This window comes from Balaenoptera physalus, assembly GCF_965194825.1.
Source record: "Balaenoptera physalus genome assembly, chromosome: 13".
In the NCBI taxonomy this organism is placed as follows: domain Eukaryota; kingdom Metazoa; phylum Chordata; class Mammalia; order Artiodactyla; family Balaenopteridae; genus Balaenoptera; species Balaenoptera physalus.
This window is the reverse complement of record NC_138892.1, coordinates 53333022-53351135: the sequence shown is the minus strand read 5'-3', so window position 1 is coordinate 53351135 and position 18114 is coordinate 53333022. Positions and strand designations below refer to the sequence as shown.

The window sequence follows — 18114 nt, the reverse complement described above, 5'->3', positions numbered from 1 at the left end:
CTCTTTAGGTCTTCAGCATCAGGGGATTTTCAGAGTGTCTGGTTCCCAGGTGGAAGTCAATGATATTAAAAATTCATTTGAGAGAGGTAATTGCATGTCTGCACCTATAAGCAAACCTTGTTAAAAAGTCATCATTTTCTGTAGAGTGAAGTGGCATACTTATTCTGTATATCTTCAAAACCTTTCTCTGCATTTATTTCGTTGTGGATGTTGAGTTAAGAATCTATTTAGAATAGCTAAGAAATGAAGCCAAAATCATAAGACTTTGTTATCAAGTCTAGAAAAGCCTATGAGTTTTGTATCCTGGTTTAGGACTGGCATTGATAATCCTCAGCACTTTGTCAAAGGTGGCTCATGAAAGGTTCTAGAAGAGTGGCAAGAACAGCCCTGGGCCTGCATAGCAGCTGTTTGAGGTGACTCATCCCAGCTTCACGTCTATTTCCTTTGTCAGGAACTCTCCTTGCTCTTACTACCATCCCCAGACTCCTTCCCTGTGACCTTAGTTGGAGCCTTACTCTTATTCCCAATTGGCTAAATAAGTCCTCCTAAACATTATGATTAGCAAAACCGTACACTTTAGCATCAAGCGAACCTAGAGTCAAATCACACTCTTGCATTTACTAATCATGTGATTTGGGTCAAGTGACTCATCTCTGATTTTGGCCTCGGTTTCCTCATCTGCAGAATCCCAGGACTGGTGTGAGAATTGGGTATAATCCATGAAAGTGCCTAACTCTTCAGTAGTGGCTCTTAGCTAGTAATGCTCTCCGGTTATAATGATTTGTATCGTGTCTGCTTCTGGATACATCTGCACCTTCCTGCCTCTGCTTGGAAGTCAAGCCAAGGATGCACAGGGAGGGGCATCAAGGCTTGGAGACAAGGCAACCCCTCTTGGCCCCATTTGCCCTAACCCAGACTTGACACAGAGGCAGGTTTGAAACCTTGGGTAAAGAGGTGAACTTGCAGCCAGATTGTTTTTCCTCTTCCAAATCCTCTTACAGTGCGTAGAGCCGAGCGGCCTCCCCTCTCAAGAGCTAAGTGTCCAAGTCTCTTACATGGACCATATTCAAGATAAATTGAAATGCAGTAAAGCCTCAGGTTCCTGTGCCAGCCACTGCAAGCAAAAATGCTTTATTATTTTTCCTTGAACATTCCCCTGGTATGTTGTTTGTTTGTGATCCCTTTGGGTAAGACTTTCTCACAGTGGGCAAAAAAATAAATATTTTGGTGAATTCGCATTCAATGACTTCCTGCCCTTGAAGCAGAGAAAAAGGAACCACAGGTCCCTGAAAATAAGCTGCCCCAAGAGGCAAAAAAAAAAGTTAAAATTCAATGTACAATTTTTGTGAACTTTAGAAGAGCAGACCTGTAAATAAAAAAACGGAGTTTGATTTAAGGCTGCACATTATGTTGAACTTCTTAAGGATTTTATTTCAGTTTGATTCTCAGGGAGCTGGACAAGCCAGGTCAGTTACCTGATCATTTTAAAGTGCTTAGCATAAAGAATAATATAATTTCATGTTTGTGATATGTTTTTAAATTTTCCACTTTTTATGCAAATTCCTTGGTTACTGAAGGTACATTTTCAAATTCCTCTGTCTGATTTCAAAATTTCCCACTGCTGAAAGCAGCTTTCACGTCTGTTGTGAACACCACCATGCCACTTTGAGAAATATTTATTTAATTGTCGGTATTCACAATTAGGTGAATCCTGTAGTATTTCTGATAAATTTTGCTGATCCATACAGCATAGCCAGACAGACCTATATTGTTTCTTTTTCCCAGTAGAATAAGAAACACAGAATATAGTATTTGAATTTATGTCAACCTAAGATAACAGATTTTAGCTTTAAAAAAAAAAAAGTTGGGTCCAATTATAAATCCCACAATATTTTATTTTAAGATTTAGGTAATTTGTAAGGGATTATTTGGTAGCATATGATAAAAAAAAAAAAAAGCTTTATTTTAACCAACTATTTTTAGGTTAATCATGGGGTAGGATATCTAAACCAGTTATTTTAATTTTAGTAACATATAATCTTCCATAAAACGTAATTAAAAGATACATGTATATATAGAAATGTGTGTGTGAGTATAGAAACATATTTTTGTTCAGAGATAAAAAGAGAAGCAATGTGCATGTAACTAGTTTTTCTTTTTTTTTTTTAGGTGAAAACCCTTTGGCTGAGGATCAGAGTAACCACGATATTAACTCAGTTGCTGGCGTTCTAAAGCTCTACTTCCGTGGGCTGGAAAACCCCCTCTTTCCTAAGGAAAGATTTAATGATCTGATTTCTTGTGTCAGTAAGTGGGCTTTTTTTTTTTTTTAACAATTCTTTTCCCACTAGAATTATTTCGCTAACCAATTTCCTGAAAAAGGCAGTGGCCCCCTCTCCCTGTATCTTCCTCCCCCACCATTACCCATCACCACCAAATTTCTGAGACCATTTGTTTTTTGTTTTCTCTCTGGATCCAGTGTGAGTCATCTTCCCAGCTGTGGCCTTGCCCTTCGCTGGGTGCGCTCTGCTCCTAAACATTCCTTGGGCTCCATAGAGCCCGAGAGCTTCCCCGTTAGTATCTGGGATAGAGCAGAGAGGCAGGTGCCAACCAGCTGAAGGTGAGGAGGAGGCTGTAAGCATGGAAATGTAACTCCTTTTTGGCTTTTGGTTCTTGGTTTGCTCCACTGATCTTAAGAGTAGGGTAATTTATCCGTCTTTGAATGTTACTTCAAGAAAGAAGGTAAAAGGTGGGGACTTCCCTGGTAGTGCAGTGGATAAGACTCCGCAATCCCAATGCAAGGGGGTCTGGGTTCAATCCCTGGTTAGGGAACTAGATCCCACATGCATGCCGCAACTAAGAGTTCACATGCCACAACTAAGGAGCCCACGTGCTGCAGCTAAGACCCTGTGCAACCAAATAAGAAATTTTTTTTAAAAAAGAAGAAGGTAAAAGGAGATAAATGATCATTATTACAGTGCAGGAATAGCAGGTGGTAATTATCTGTCAGTGGGCATCCCCAGCTAATAGGCAGAGTTGCTCTGGGACGATGTATGATGTATTATGAAACCCATAATCAGCAGCAGAGTAAAGCATTGCTGTTTTCTGCAGGGGGTGGGGAGCTCTTGACACTACAGGAAGGAAGGTGAAAATAATGGTACTGAGAATTAGGTATTTAACCTCAGTCACGTCGCATACATCTATAAATGTAGTGTCCTTTAAGTCCAAATTCCTAGGCAAGGGTGTAGAGCTGACTTAAATCACATAGTGAGGGCTTTCATGAGAATCAAGCTTTACTCTAATGAACAAACCTCCTCTCCCAAATCACCCACCTGAATCAACAGGTCCAGTGGACCTCAGAAAATCTCTCTACTCACCCTTCCTTCCCCATTCCCGTCACCAGTGCCTTGGTTTCTCACTGGGAGACCCTATGTGTAGGTTTTGCCCTCTTTCCTTACCTCTCAACCCCAGCTAGATTCAAAAGGGCAAATCGAGTGTTACATTACCACTACCACACCACCCCGTTTAAAACCTATTTCAGTATTTCCCACCTGAAAATAAACTCCTTGGTATGGCAAATTCACAGAATGAAATTCTTCCTCTCCTTGATCTCTCTCCTTCTATGCACTCATCTCCTGCCGACTACCCTATTGCCTTTCTTTTCTTTCTTTCTTTCTTTATTTTTGGCTGCGTTGGGTCTTTGCTGCTGCGCGTGGGCTTTCTCTAATTGCAGCAAGCGGGGGCTACTCTTCTTTGTGATGCGCGGGCTTCTCGGTGCGGTAGCTTCTCTTGTTGAAGAGCATGGGCTTTAGGCGTGCGGGCTTCAGTAGTTGTGCCTCGCGGGCTCTAGAGCGCAGGCTCAGTAGTTGCGGCGCATGGGCTTAGTTGCTCCGCAGCATGTGGGATCTTCCCAGACCAGGGCTCGAACCCGTGTGCCCTGTGTTGGCAGGCGGATTCTTAACCACTGCGCCACCAAAGAAGCCCCCTTATTGCCTTTCGATTTCAACAATAGCAACCTGCAGGCGCGCCAGGCCATTTCCCACCTCCATGCCTTTGCCTGTGCTGTTTCATCTGCTGTCCCTGACAGCCATTTGACATCCACTAGGAAGGATTTGCTGAACTGGCACTCCTCCCAGACTGCCATCCTCCCTAGTACCCGAGGCAACATTAGTCACTTTCTCCTCTACTAATATTCCATTGTATACATATGTCTATAATTTTTCTTAAAGCCCCGCATTACAATTACTTTTAACCTCTCTGTCTCCCTCTACTACAGAGAGTTTAGGGAAGAGGCTAAGAACGTAGGTTCCAGACTCAAACAGCCTAGGTTCAAATCCTAGGTCCAAATTGCTCCGCAAGTTTCTTAACCTCTCTGCACCTCAGTTTCATCATCTATAAAATAGGGAGAACATTAGTCCATATAGAATAGGGTTGTGAGAATTAAATGAGTTAATACATGTAAAGTGCCAAGAAGAGTGCCCAGCATGGAGTAGGTTCAATGAAATGCCTACATTTAGCTCCGTGGGCGTGTGAGGTCTTGAAGGATTATTCCGTTTTGTAGCTCCAACACTTGGCATAGTTAGTTCCAGGCATGTGGTAAGTGAATAATTCATAGTTGTTAAATAGAATTGAAATGAAAAGTCAAAATTCCACCAAAATTATTTGGTTGGCATCCATGCCTGAAGTCCTAGATCTCATTGGGTATGAATTCCCTGGTCATAATTACCTCCACCCCCGCCCCATACAGTCTGTTGCGTGTGTGGAATTCAGAAGTGTGCCTGCGTGTCCATTCCAAGGCCCTCTCATAGCCTGAGTCATCACAGCAGCCTCTTACTCAGCTGGAAAGAACTGAGAAGGTGTCACACTTCTGGAATTCTCCTTTGGCCATGTGCAAAGATTTCCCTCACCAGCTTAGCCAGAAAGTTTAAATCTGTAAAAATTATAAGCACTCTCTAATGTTCAGTGGTTTTCTAGGTACACACATCGTGAACATTTATGTTTACATATGCCAGCTGGATAAAGCCCATTGGGCTGCATTGTCATTTACTACTGCAAAATCACATCACACTTTCATTAGATGAGAAATATTATTTTATTGTGGTTATTAAAAGCTGAAGCCTTAGAGTCAGAAAGATCTAGGTTCAAATCCTAGCTTCACCACTTAACTTCGTAACCTTGGGCAGAGATCAATATTTAATCTTTTTAAATATCTGTTTCTTTATCTACTTCATAGAGTCTGTGTGTATAAAGGAGATAATCCATACTAAGTGTTTATAGCATCATGCCTGGCACATAATGAGCCTAAGTATATGTTACTAGCTGTCATCATTACAACTATTACAACTACTCCTACCACAAACTCAGGTCACATATGCCAGTACCTGGGTCAGCCATTTACCAGTCTGTCTGTCCGGCAAACATATGTGTTTCTCTGCCATAATTACTTCACGTGCATTTAGAAATGATGTTAACTTAACCCAGAAGTTGTGTTGGTTCCAGCATGATTTTTCCCAGCACAGTAAATGTTTTGTAACGATCCAAGACAAGCTTTCTCAAAATTAAATACGAAGCAAAATAGGAAGAACATAAGGGAAAAAAAGGAAAATCTACAGAAATATCTTTCTTTTTTTTTAACATCTTTATTGGAGTATAATTGCTTTACAGTGGTGTGTTAGTTTCTGCTGTATAACAAAGTGAATCAGCTATACATAAACATATATCCCCATATCTCCTCCCTCTTACATTTGCCTCCCACCCTCCCTCTCCCACCCCTCTAGGTGGACACAAAGCACCGAGCTGATTTCCCTGTGCTATGTGGCTGCTTCCCACTAGCTATCTGTTTTACATTCGGTAGTATATATAAGTCCATGCCACTCTCTCACTTCGTCCCACCTTACCTTTCCCCCTCCCCGTGTCCTCAAGTCCATTCTCTATGTCTGTGTCTTTATACCTGTCCTGCCCCTAGGTTCTTCAGAACCATTTTCTTTCTTTTTTTTAGATTCCATATATATGTGTTAGCCTACGGTATTTGTTTTCCTCTTTCTGACTTACTTCACTCTGTGTGACAGTCTCTAGGTCCATCCACCTCACTACAAATAACTCAATTTCGTCTTTTTTTATGGCTGAGTAATATTCCATTGTATATATGTGCCACATCTTCTTTATCCATTCATCTGTCGATGGACACTTAGGTTGCTCCATGTCCTGGCTATTGTAAATAGAGCTGCAATGAACATTGTGGTACATGACTCTTTTTGAATTATGGTTTTCTCAGGGTATATGCCCAGTAGTGGGATTACTGGGTCGTATGCTAGTTCTATTTTTAGTTTTTTAAGGAACCTCCATACTCTTCTCCATAGTGGCTGTATCAATTGACATTCCCACCAACAGTGCAAGAGGGTTCCCTTTTCTCCACACCCTCTCCAGCATTTATTGTTTATAGATTTTTTGATGATGGCCATTCTGACCAGTGTGAGGTGATACTCATTGTAGGTTTGATTTGCACTTCTCTAATGATCAGTGATGTTGAGCATCCTTTCATGTGTTTGTTGGCAATCTGTATATCTTCTTTGGAGAAATGTCTTTTTAGGTCTTCTGCCCATTTTTGGATTGGGTTGTTTGTTTTTTTGATATTGAGCTGCCTGTATATTTTGGAGATTAATCCTTTGTCCATTGATTTGTTTGCAAATATTTTCTCCCATTCTGAGGGTTGTCTTTTCGTCTTGTTTATGGTTTCCTTTGCTGTGCAAAAGCTTTTAAGTTTCATTAGGTCCCATTTGTTTATTTTTATTTTTATTTCCATTTCTCTAGGAGGTGGGTCTAAAAGGATCTTGCTGTGATGTATGTCATAGAGTGTTCTGCCTATGTTTTCCTCTAAGACTTTTATAGTGTCTGGCCTTACATTTAGGTCTTTAATCCATTTTGAGTTTATTTTCGTGTATGGTGTTAGGGAGTGTTCTAATTTCATTCTTTCACATGTAGCTGTCTAGTTTTCCCAGCACCACTTATTGAAGAGGCTGTCTTTTCTCCATTGTATATTCTTGCCTCCTTTATCAAAGATAAGGTGACCATATGTGCATGGGTTTATCTCTGGGCTTTCTTTCCTGTTCCATTGATCTATATTTCTGTTTTTGTGCCAGTACCATACTGTCTTGATTACTGCAGATTTGTAGTATAGTCTGAAGTCCAGGAGCCTGATTCCTCCAGCTCTGTTTTTCTTTCTCAAGATTGCTTTGGCTATTCGGGGTCTTTTGTGTTTCCATACAAATTGTGAAATTTTTTGTTCTAGTTCTGTGAAAAAGGCCATTGGTAGTTTGATAGGGATTGCATTGAATCTGTAGATTGCTTTGGGTAGTATAGTCATTTTCACAGTGTTGATTCTTCCAATCCAAGAACATGGTATATCTCTCCATCTGTTGGTATCATCTTTAATTTCTTTCATCAATGTCTTATAATTCTCTGAGTACAGGTCTTTTGTCTCCTTAGGTAGGTTTATTCCTAGGTATTTTATTCCTTTTGTTGCAGTGGTAAATGGGAGTGTTTCCTTACTTTCTCTTTCAGATTTTTCATCATTAGTGTATAGGAATGCAAGAGATATCTGTGCATTAATTTTATATCATACTACTTTACCAAATTCATTGATTAGCTCTAGTAGTTTTCTGGTAGCATCTTTGAGATTCTCTATGTATAGTATCATGTCATCTGCAAACAGTGACAGTTTTACTTCTTCTTTTCCGATTTGGATTCCTTTTATTTCTTTTTCTTCTCTGATTGCTGTGGCTAAAACTTCCAAAACTATGTTGAATAATAGTGGTGAGAGTGGGCAACCTTGTCTTGTTCCTGATCTTAGTGGAAATGTTTTCAGTTTTTCACCATTGAGAACGATGTTGGCTATGGGTTTGTCATATATGGCCTTTATTATGTTGAGGTAGGTTCCCTCTATGCCTACTTTCTGGAGGGCATTTTATCATAAATGGATGTTCAATTTTGTTGAAAGCTTTTTCTGCATCTATTGAGATGATCATATGTTTTTTCTCCTTCAGTTTGTTAATATGGTTTATCACATTGATTGATTTATGTATATTGAAGAATCCTTGCATTCCTGGGATAAACCCCACTTGATCATGGTGTATGATCCTTTTAATGTGCTGTTGGATTGTGTTTGCTAATATTTTGTGGAGGATTTTTGCAACTATGTTCATCAGTGTTATTGGTCTGTAGTTTTCTTTTTTTGTGACATCTTTGGTTTTGGTATCAGGGTGATGGTGGCCTCATAGAATGAGTTTGGGAGTGTTCCTCCCTCTGCCATATTTTGATAGAGTTTGAGAAGGATAGGTGTTAGCTCTTCTCTAAATGTTTGACAGAACTCGCCTGTGAAGCCATCTGGTCCTGGGCTTTTGTTTGTTGGAAGATTTTTAATCACAGTTTCAATTTCAGTGCTTGTGATTGGTCTGTTTATATTTTCTATTTCTTCCTGGTTCAGTCTCGGAAGGTTGTGCATATCTAAGAATTTGTCCATTTCTTCCAGGTTGTCCATTTTATTGGCATATAGTTGCTTGTAGTAATCTCTCATGATCCTTTGTATTTCTGCAGTGTCAGTTGTTACTTCTCCTTTTTCATTTCTAATTCTATTGATTTGAGTCTTCTCCCTTTTTTTCTTGATGAGTCTGGCTAATGGTTTATCAATTTTGTTTATCTTCTTAAAGAACTAGCTTTTAGTTTTATTGATTTTGCTATCATTTCCTTCATTTCTTTTTCATTTATTTCTGATCTGATCTTTATGATTTCTTTCCTTCTGCTAACTTTGGGGTTTTTTTGTTCTTCTTTCTCTAATTGCTTTAGGTGTAGGGTTAGGTTGTTTATTTGAGATGTTTCTTGTTTCTTAAGGTAGGATTGTATTGCTATAAACTTCCCTCTTAGAACTGCTTTGGCTGCATCCTGTAGGTTTTGGGTTGTCGTGTTTTCATTGTCATTTGTTTCTAGGTATTTTTTTATTTCCTCTTTGATTTCTTCACTGATCTCTCGGTTATTTAGTAGTATATTGTTTAGTCTCCATGTGTTTGTATTTTTTTACAGATTTTTTTCCTGTAAGTGATATCTAGTCTCATAACGTTGAGGTCAGAAAAGATACTTCATACGATTTCAATTTTCTTAAATTTACCAAGGCTTGATTTGTGACCCACGATATGGTCTATCTTGGAGAATGTTCCATGAGCACTTGAGAAGAAAGTATTGTGTTGTTTTGGGATCGAATGTCCTATAAATATCTATTAAGTCCATCTTGTTTAATGTATCATTTAAAGCTTGTGTTTCCTATTTATTTTCATTTTGGATGATCTGTCCATTGGTGAAAGTGGGGTGTTAAAGTCCCCTACTATGATTGTGTTACTGTCGATTTCCCCTTTTATGGCTGTTAGCATTTGCCTTAAGTATTGAGGTGCTCCTATGTTGGGTGCATAAATATTTACAATTGTTATATCTTCTTCCTGGATTGATCCCTTGATCATTATGTAGTGTCCTTCTTTGTCTCTTTTAATAGCCTTTATTTTTAAAGTCTATTTTGTCTGATATGAGAAGTGCTACTCCAACTTTCTTTTGATTTCCATTTGCATGGAATATCTTTTTCCATCCCCTCACTTTCAGTCTGTATGTGTCCCTAGGTCTGAAGTGGGTCTCTTGTAGACAGCATATATATGGGTCTTGTTTTTGTATCCATTCAGCCAGTCTGTGTCTTACGGTTGGAGCATTTAATCCATTTACAGTTAAGGTAGTTATCGATATGTGTGTTCCTATTACCATTTTCTTAATCGTTTTGGGTTTGTTATTTGGGTTTGTCTTTTCCTTTATCTGTGTTTCCTGCCTAGAGAAGTTCCTTTAGCATTTGTTGTAGAGCTGGTTTGGTGGTGCTGAATTCTCTTAGCTTTTGCTTGTCTGTAAAGGTTTTAATTTCCCCATCAAATCTGAATGAGATCCTTGCTGGGTAGAGTAATGTTGGTTGTAAGTTTTTCTCTTTCATCACTTTAAATATGTCCTGCCACTCCCTTCTGGCTTGCAGAGTTTCTGCTGAAAGATCAGCTGTTAAACTTATGGAGATTCCCCTGTATGTTACTTGTTGCTTTTCCCTTGCTGCTTTTAATATTTTTTCTTTGTATTTAATTTTTTTTAATTAATTTATTTATTTTTGGCCGCATCGTGTCTTTGTTGCTGCACGTGGTCTTTCTCTAGTTGCGGCCTGCGGGGGCTACTCTTCATTGCAGTGCGCGAGCCCCTCATTGCGGTAGCCTCTCGTTGCGGAGCACGGGCTGTAGGCGCACGGGCTTCAGTAGTTGTGGCTCGCAGACCCCAGAGCACAGGCTCAGCAGTTGTGGCGCACGGGCCTAGTTGCTCCGCGGCATTGGGATCCTCCCGGACCAGGGCTCGAACCTGTGTCCCCTGCATTGGCAGGCGGATTCTCAACCACTGCGCCACCAGGGAAGCCCTGTATTTAATTTTTGATAGCTTGATTAATATGTGTCTTGGTGTGTTTCTCCTTGGATTTATCCTGTATGGGACTCTCTCTGCTTCCTGGACTTAATTGACTATTTCCTTTCCCATATTAGGGAAGTTTTCAACTATAATCTCTTCAAATATTTTCTCAGTCCCTTTCTTTTTCTCTTCTTCTGGGACCCCTATAATTCGAATGTTGGTGCATTTAATGTTGTCCCAGAGGTCTCTGAGACTGTCCTCAATTCTTTTCATTCTTTTTTCTTTATTCTGCTCTTCAGTAGTTATTTCCACTATTTTATCTTCCAGGTCACTTATCCGTTCTTCTGCCTCAGTTATTCTGCTATTGATCCCTTCTAGAGAATTTTTAATTTCATTTATTGTGTTGTTCATCTTTGTTTGTTTGCTCTTTAGTTCTTCTAGGTCCTTGTTAATCGTTTCTTGTATTTTCTCCATTCTATTTCCAAGATTTTGGATCATCTTTACTATCATTACTCTGCATTCTTTCCAGGTAGCCTGCCTATTTCCTCTTCATTTGTTTGGTCTGGTGGGTTTTTACCTTGCTCCTTCATCTGCTGTGTGTTTCTCTGTCTTCTCATTTTGCTTAACTTACTGTGTTTGGGGTCTCCTTTTTGCAGGCTGCAGGTTCGTAGTTTCTGTTGTTTTTGGTGTCTGCCCCCAGTGGGTAACGTTGGTTCAGTGGGTTGTGTAGGCTTCTTGGTGGAGGGGACTAGTACCTGTGTTCTGGTGGATGAGGCTGGCTCTTGTCTTTCTGGTGCGCAGAACCACATCCGGTGGTGTGTTTGGAGGTGTCTGTGAACTTATTATGATTTTAGGCAGCCTCTCTGCTAATGGATGGGGTTGTGTTCCTGTCTTGCTAGTTGTTTGGCATAGGGTGTCCAGCACTGTAGCTTGCTGGTTGTTGAGTGGAGCTGGGTCTTAGTGTTGAGTTGGAGATCTCAGAGAGCTTTTGCCATTTGATATTACGTGGGACCGGGAGGTCTCTGGTGGCCCAACGTCCTGAACTCGGCTCTCCCACCTCAGAGGCTCAGGCCTGACACCCGGCTGGAGCACCAAGACTCTGTCAGCCACCTAGCCATTGAAGAGGTAAGTCCAGGTCCAGGAAGAAGCCCAGCTCTACAGTTCCTCCTCCAACACTCTTGATTTAGCCCTCTAAGCATCCAGTGAGGAACAGTGACCGGGGTGCTCTGGCAGTCTGAGCAGTTGTCTTCCAACTCCAGTCCCATCTTTCTAAACTCTCGAGATATCTTTCTTTTATGCAAGGAGTGCCTTATATGAAATGCTGCAGGTGCAAATAAAGAAGCTGCAGAGACATTTCCCCCTGTATTTAAACAATGGATTAATGAAAAAAATGGGTTAATATCCTTGGGCTAATTTTTATGAAAATAGTCTCTAGTGTAAATGAATACCCTCCAGGACCGACATCTCATAGAAGTAGGAGTCCATGGGGATTAAGGCCACTAAGGATGCTAGGTGCACACACCAGTAGAGATTTAACTTGCTAGTAATTTAAATAGTATTTTTAATGTTTTTGTTAGTGCTCTAATTACAGAGTTTAGTAGATGTTGAATAGTCTGTCCCAACCCTACATTATTATAAGTCCTATTATTTTTAGTGCATAATTTTGCAGAATGGGATGTTTTTCAAGAACACTTACTGGCACTATATATAACAACCCCCTTTCTTCCAACATCTAATCTATTTAAAAGGGGGTTCCTGGCTATTATTGATTTATCTTTAGGCATGCATTTTCTCTTACCATGTGACCATGATATATCTGTTTTTTCTTGGATTGTCTATGAATTATTTGAAAATGGCATAATATGTCATTCATGATTATATCCTTTCATTGATATTACAAATTTTTAATGATTTGGACCGTTGATTAATTGCCTACAATGTTGCAAAACTTTCTCAGGATTCAAAGACTTGATTTTTGCATTCAGGAGGTTTAAAATCTACTAGAGGAGATAAGATATTTACAAAGAAATGCAATCTAAGTATGTGATAGAAGCAAAAGATTTAGAAATGTTAGCGCAGAGAGAGAGAGGTTTCATGGAGATCGATTGCTTTGTCCATGTCATCTTCTAGCATCACCATAATTGGATTTGATTTTCCCTATTAAGGTAATTTCATGTGATAGTTATATTGTATAGAAAAAGTTCCCTTTTCATCTTTTCTAAGAGTTTGCATAAGTCTCTGGAATGCCTACTACCTTTTGCTTACCTACTTTTGAATTGTTTGGGGAAAGATTTTTGTGTGTGTGTGGTGAGCTATTATTGTGCCATTTTTATGCCCCTAAATACCACGTTCTTTGGAAGCTTGCTTGCAAGTGTAGTAAAAGGGAATTTGTCTTAGCATTCTCTCTCTCTCTTTCTTTTTTTTTTAATGTGCACTATTCATCCCCAATTCACTATAAATTTCTTTTTAAAAATTACTTATCTAGATGAAGACATCAAAGGCAATCTAAATTTGAAATAAGCTTGATAGTATCTCCATTTCTCACCCAAGGATTTTTGGTTTTTGTTTTTGTTTTTTTTGTAAACCATCCACTTTGTGAATGGTTTTGTGAATGCTCCAGATCATACCCACACAGTCTGGGCAGCTTCTGAAATGTCCGTGTACTGTGGCTCTGAGGTTCCCTAGGGCATAGATCCAAGTGACTTGCTCTAGTAGACCTGCTCAAGCAATTCATGGTTTTTCCTGACTGCCTTGGGGCTGTGAACCCAGAGGAAACATTTGCACTTCATTATGTGTTATCATAATGTGTTATTATTTAGGGGACTGTTTGGACACAAGCAAACTCTTTTTGTAGGAGGGCGGATTTTTTACCTATCACCAAACCAACATGTAGTCATTGTAGAAAACTTGAAAAATATTTAAAAAGCACATAGAACAAAATACTGTCATTCATAATACCACTGCCCAAAGAGAATCAATAGTGTGTACGCATTCTGATCGTTTATATTCATAAACACACACAACTGTTTTTTTAATTTATTTTTTTATTGAAGTATAGTTGAATTACACTGTTGTGTTCATTACTGCTGTACAGCAAAGTGACTCAAGCTATACATATATATACATTCTTTTTCATATTCTTTTCCATTATGGTTTATCATAGGATATTGAATATAGTTGCCTGTGTTATACAGTAGGACCTTGTTGTTTATCCATTCTGTATATAACAGTTTACATCTCCTAATCCCAGACTCCCACTCCTACCCTCTCCCACCTCCCTCCCCCTTGGCAATCACCAGTCTATCATCTATGTCCCTGATTTTGTTTCTGTTTCATAAATAGGTTCATTTGTGTCATATTTTAGATTCCACATATAAGTGATACCCTATGGTATTTGTCTTTCTCTTTCTGACTTACTTCACGTAGTATGATAATCTCTAGTTGCAACCATGTTGCTGCAAATGGCATTATTTCATTCTTTTTTATGGTTGAGTAGTGTTCCATTGTGTATATGTACCACATCTTCTTTATCCATTCATCTGTCCACGGACATTTAGGTCACAATTGTTTTTAAAAGCCAAAGTGGTATAAATCCCCACTTGCCCATGCTGTCTTTGGAATTGACCCCAGTTCTAGACTGAGGTCTCTTTTCCCATATTGCAATAGCTTCTAAATAAAATCTGTTTTTACCACTTTAAAAAAAAAACAAAAAACAAAGCGGAACTGTACTCTCCTATTTGTAACCTACCTTCTTTTTGACTTATTTATTGTAGAAAATTTCAAACATCTACAAAAGGATACAGAAAGATATATTTATTTATAAATAATATAAATATAAATAATCACCCCGCTTTAACAATTTCCATTTCGTAACCAGTCTTGTCCCACGTATAGTATACCCCTTGTATCATCCCTCTGACATCGATCATTTCATCTGTGTGTGTGTCTCTGGGAAATGACAGTTCTTTTCTTTTTTTATACAACATAGCCATAATACTATTCTCATACCTTAAAAAAATAACAGTAATTCCTTAAAATCATCAAATAGCCAATCAGTGCTTTTTAAAAATAATTGTTTAATATGCAACTAATATGTGATTACTGTAGAAAAATTAGAAAATAAGTAAAACAAATCATCTATAATTCTTCTGCACAAAGATAATATTAACCTTTTTAATATCTTCCCAGATTTTTTTCTATATATATATACCTATGTACTTTTTAAAGCAGCTTATTGAGACACAATTCTCATACCATACAATTTATCCATTAACGTTTGCAATTCAGTGGTTTTAGTATATTCACAGGATTATGAAAATCACCACAATCAATTTTAGAACACTTTCCTGACTCCAGAAAGAAATCCCAATTAGCAAACACTTCCCATTTACTCATAACCACCACCAACCTCAGCCCTAGACAACCACTAATCTACTTTCTCTATATTTACCTATTCTGGCCATTTCATATAAATGGAATTATACAATATGTGGTCTTTTGTGACTGGATTAATTCATTTAGCATGTTTTCAAGGTTCATCCATGTTGTAGCATGTGTCAGTACTTTTTTAATTGTCAAATAATATTCCATTATGTAGATATACCATAACTACATACCTTTGATAAAAACTGTATCATACCAAATGACTGCTAGTGAATGTAAGATTTCTTTTAGAGATGATGAAAATGTTCTATAATTGACTGACATTATGGTTGCTCAATTATGAGTGTACTAAAGACCACTGAATTATACACTTCAAATACGTGAATTATATCTCAATAAATCTGTTATTAAAAATTATAAAATATTTGCTTTTTTAAACTTTTTAAATTTAATGATGTTATTAACATTTTTCCCACATCACTAAGTATTTCTCAAAACATAGTTTTTATTGTCCATATAATGGTTTTTATTTAACAAATCGCCTAGTTTTAGAAATTTAGGTTGTTTCCAGTGATTTTGCAATTATACAAAAATACCATGATGAGCCTCTTGGTACATAAATCTGTTTGCCCGTATCTGATCGTTTTATGTAAAAATCTTTTGAATCTTCCTGGTGCTCCAGTGTATGTTTTTGTTGCTAAAAATTCTTTCGGCTTTACTGCCATACATGGTAGTTTTCTCTCTGAACTCTATAAATTTCTGTTTCATGCCTCATAGTGATTTTCTCAAAGATTCCTTTTCTCCTTAAAAATGTTTAATAGGCTTAGTATTGGAACTGAACAGGTAAGGTTTCCTAGGCTAAGACTCAGTTTCTTTACTAACTTCAATATGGTAATTCAGCAGAAGGAGAGACATTATTTATATATTTATGTCTACACTGTTGCTAGTTAACTAGGAAAGAGCACAATGGCTTAATTCACAGAATTCAAATCTATTAATGGTTAATTAGAGAGATTTACAAGCAGTTCATTTCTTACCTAGAAGAACAGCTGGTAAATCATCTCAAGGCTAAGCTAAGATCCATCCAAATGTACTAGAACATCTGTTTTTCTCTTTTCCTTTTATTCGCACACATACACTATTACACACAACTGATTGATACCTTGACATTATTAGAACCTAGCACTGAACCTAAAAAATACCCTGGAACTGTTAAATTCCCCTTGATTACTGCTTGTTGGGCTATGGAGCTCAGAAATATTTGTGTACCTGCTCTTACATAAGCCATTTCTAAATATGGCCATCAAGGAATTTCCTTCCCTGTCTTTATACGTAAGGATAAATTTGCATCTTGTGTTATCTTACTTGTTTTCTGACAAACACTTTTACAAATAGTGCCACAGAAGAACTGATATTTTCAGAGGAATGGCCATTAGAACTTTTTGCCGTTTTCTGAATTCACTTTGTGTTTGGTGGTAAATTTTCCACACAAGTTTACATAGATGTGTCAAACCCCCATGCTGTGAAGTTGGCATCCTGACATGGGAACCTTGCAATGCTAGGGAAAGACCATAAATTAGCCTAGGGAGCTTTGAGCATGTGACCGAGATTGGATGCATGCCACTTTTACCTAATTACATGAGATGCTGAAACGTGGAAACAAAGGCCATCATAAAAGAAATCCAGATGAAATACTGATTTTCCTCACTGATGACTTTTCTGAGGAGAAGAAAAGATCCATCTTTTCATGCAGCATAAAACTGTGAAAGACCATGTATTGCCACACTCAGAGCCAGGGGGGAATGCACGTTAATCGGAGTATCTGTAGCAACCATAAATTTTGACCCGCTAACTGGACTCAGGAGAGTTAATGAGTCATTTGCACGAGAGTGCGATTCCTGTAGGATGCGTGCTGCAAGCCTGTTAAGCAGCCAGCCAGGTAACATCTGAGTCCGGCTCACAGCCATCGTGGTCTGGCCTTTGGGAGACATTGATTTGCTTCTGCTTCAGGAATGCCAGCAATTCTGTTTTGCTTTTGTTTATGAATGCCTGCCTCACATAATTTTATTTAGTCTTCTTGGTGTCACTTTTTTATATTCCTGTTGCTTTTCTCTCCTGAAATCTTCCTTTGCATCTCACAGAGCACCCCGCTGCCATTCTTTTTTTTATTGCAGTAAAATAGACGCAATGTAAAATTTACCATTTTAATCATTTTTAAATGTACAGTTCAGTGGCATTAAATATGTTCACATTGTTTTGCAACTGTTACCGCCATCCGTCTCCAGAATTTTTCTTATCATGCTGTACTGAGACTCTACCCATTAAACTCCTCCCTCCCTCTGGCTTCTGACAACCACCATTCTACTTTCTGTCGCTAGGAATTTGACTACTCTAGGTACCTCATATAAGTGGACTTATACAGTATTTATGTATGGCTTTTTGTGTCTGACTTAACTTCACTTAGCATAGCATCTTCAAGGTTTATCCTTGTTGTAGCATATATTAGAATTTCCTTCCTTTATAAGGCTGAATAATATTTCATTGTGTGTACATACCACATTTTGTTTATCCACTCATCCATCAATGGACATTTGGGTTATTTCCACCTCTTGGTTGTTATGAATAATGCTACTGTGAAATTGGTATGTAAGTATCTGTTCCCCAATTCTTTTTAAGTAAAAAAAAAAAACAAAAAACTGCCTTTAAGGAGCAGAGGAACTGAGTTTAGAACTCAGAAATAGAAACAATAGGATCTTGAATTAAGATGAAGCCTCTTGGAAGTAATACCTGTATTCTCTTCTAGCCTAAAAATGACAGGCCCCCTATGGAATTTGACAAATATTAAAGATCAATACTACATTGAGTGGTTCCTTTTGCATTCTTTCCTTTCCTTTTGTGCTTTAACTCTAGGACCGCAAAACTAGCTTTAAGATGCTAAAACCCTCTCCCTGATAGTTGACCTTAACCTTAAACTGAGGGGTAGTTGGAGAATCAGTAGACTTAACTCTTGAAACACTCCAGATCTTCTGTAAACAATAGTAAAAGTTTTTTGCTACTTTGTTCTTAATCATAACCCCTAAATGACTTTATATGTGGTTGGTAGAGAGTAAAGGGTATTGCCAATCAGGGGGCCCATTAATGGGACAGTTCCTTTTTACAATTTAATATTTACAGATATATATTAAACGTTGTAATTGTTTGGCTTGAGGTATGATATAAAATTATTTATGCAAACAGTTTTTTTAATGACCAAAGGAATAGATGATAATC

The 18114-nt window shown here is 38.2% G+C and overlaps 1 protein-coding gene across 2 annotated transcripts in view; it reads left to right on the top strand.

Annotated features, from left to right (window-relative positions):
- SRGAP1 (SLIT-ROBO Rho GTPase activating protein 1) overlaps positions 1 to 18114 on the top strand; it is a 277465-nt gene that overhangs the window by 227367 nt on the left and 31984 nt on the right. For both annotated transcript variants that reach the window (XM_082422706.1, XM_082422705.1), the window contains exons 14-15: positions 9 to 86; positions 2170 to 2304. In XM_082422706.1, the coding sequence (XP_082278832.1) occupies positions 9 to 86; positions 2170 to 2304 (213 nt within the window). The remainder of the gene's footprint in view (positions 1 to 8; positions 87 to 2169; positions 2305 to 18114) is intronic.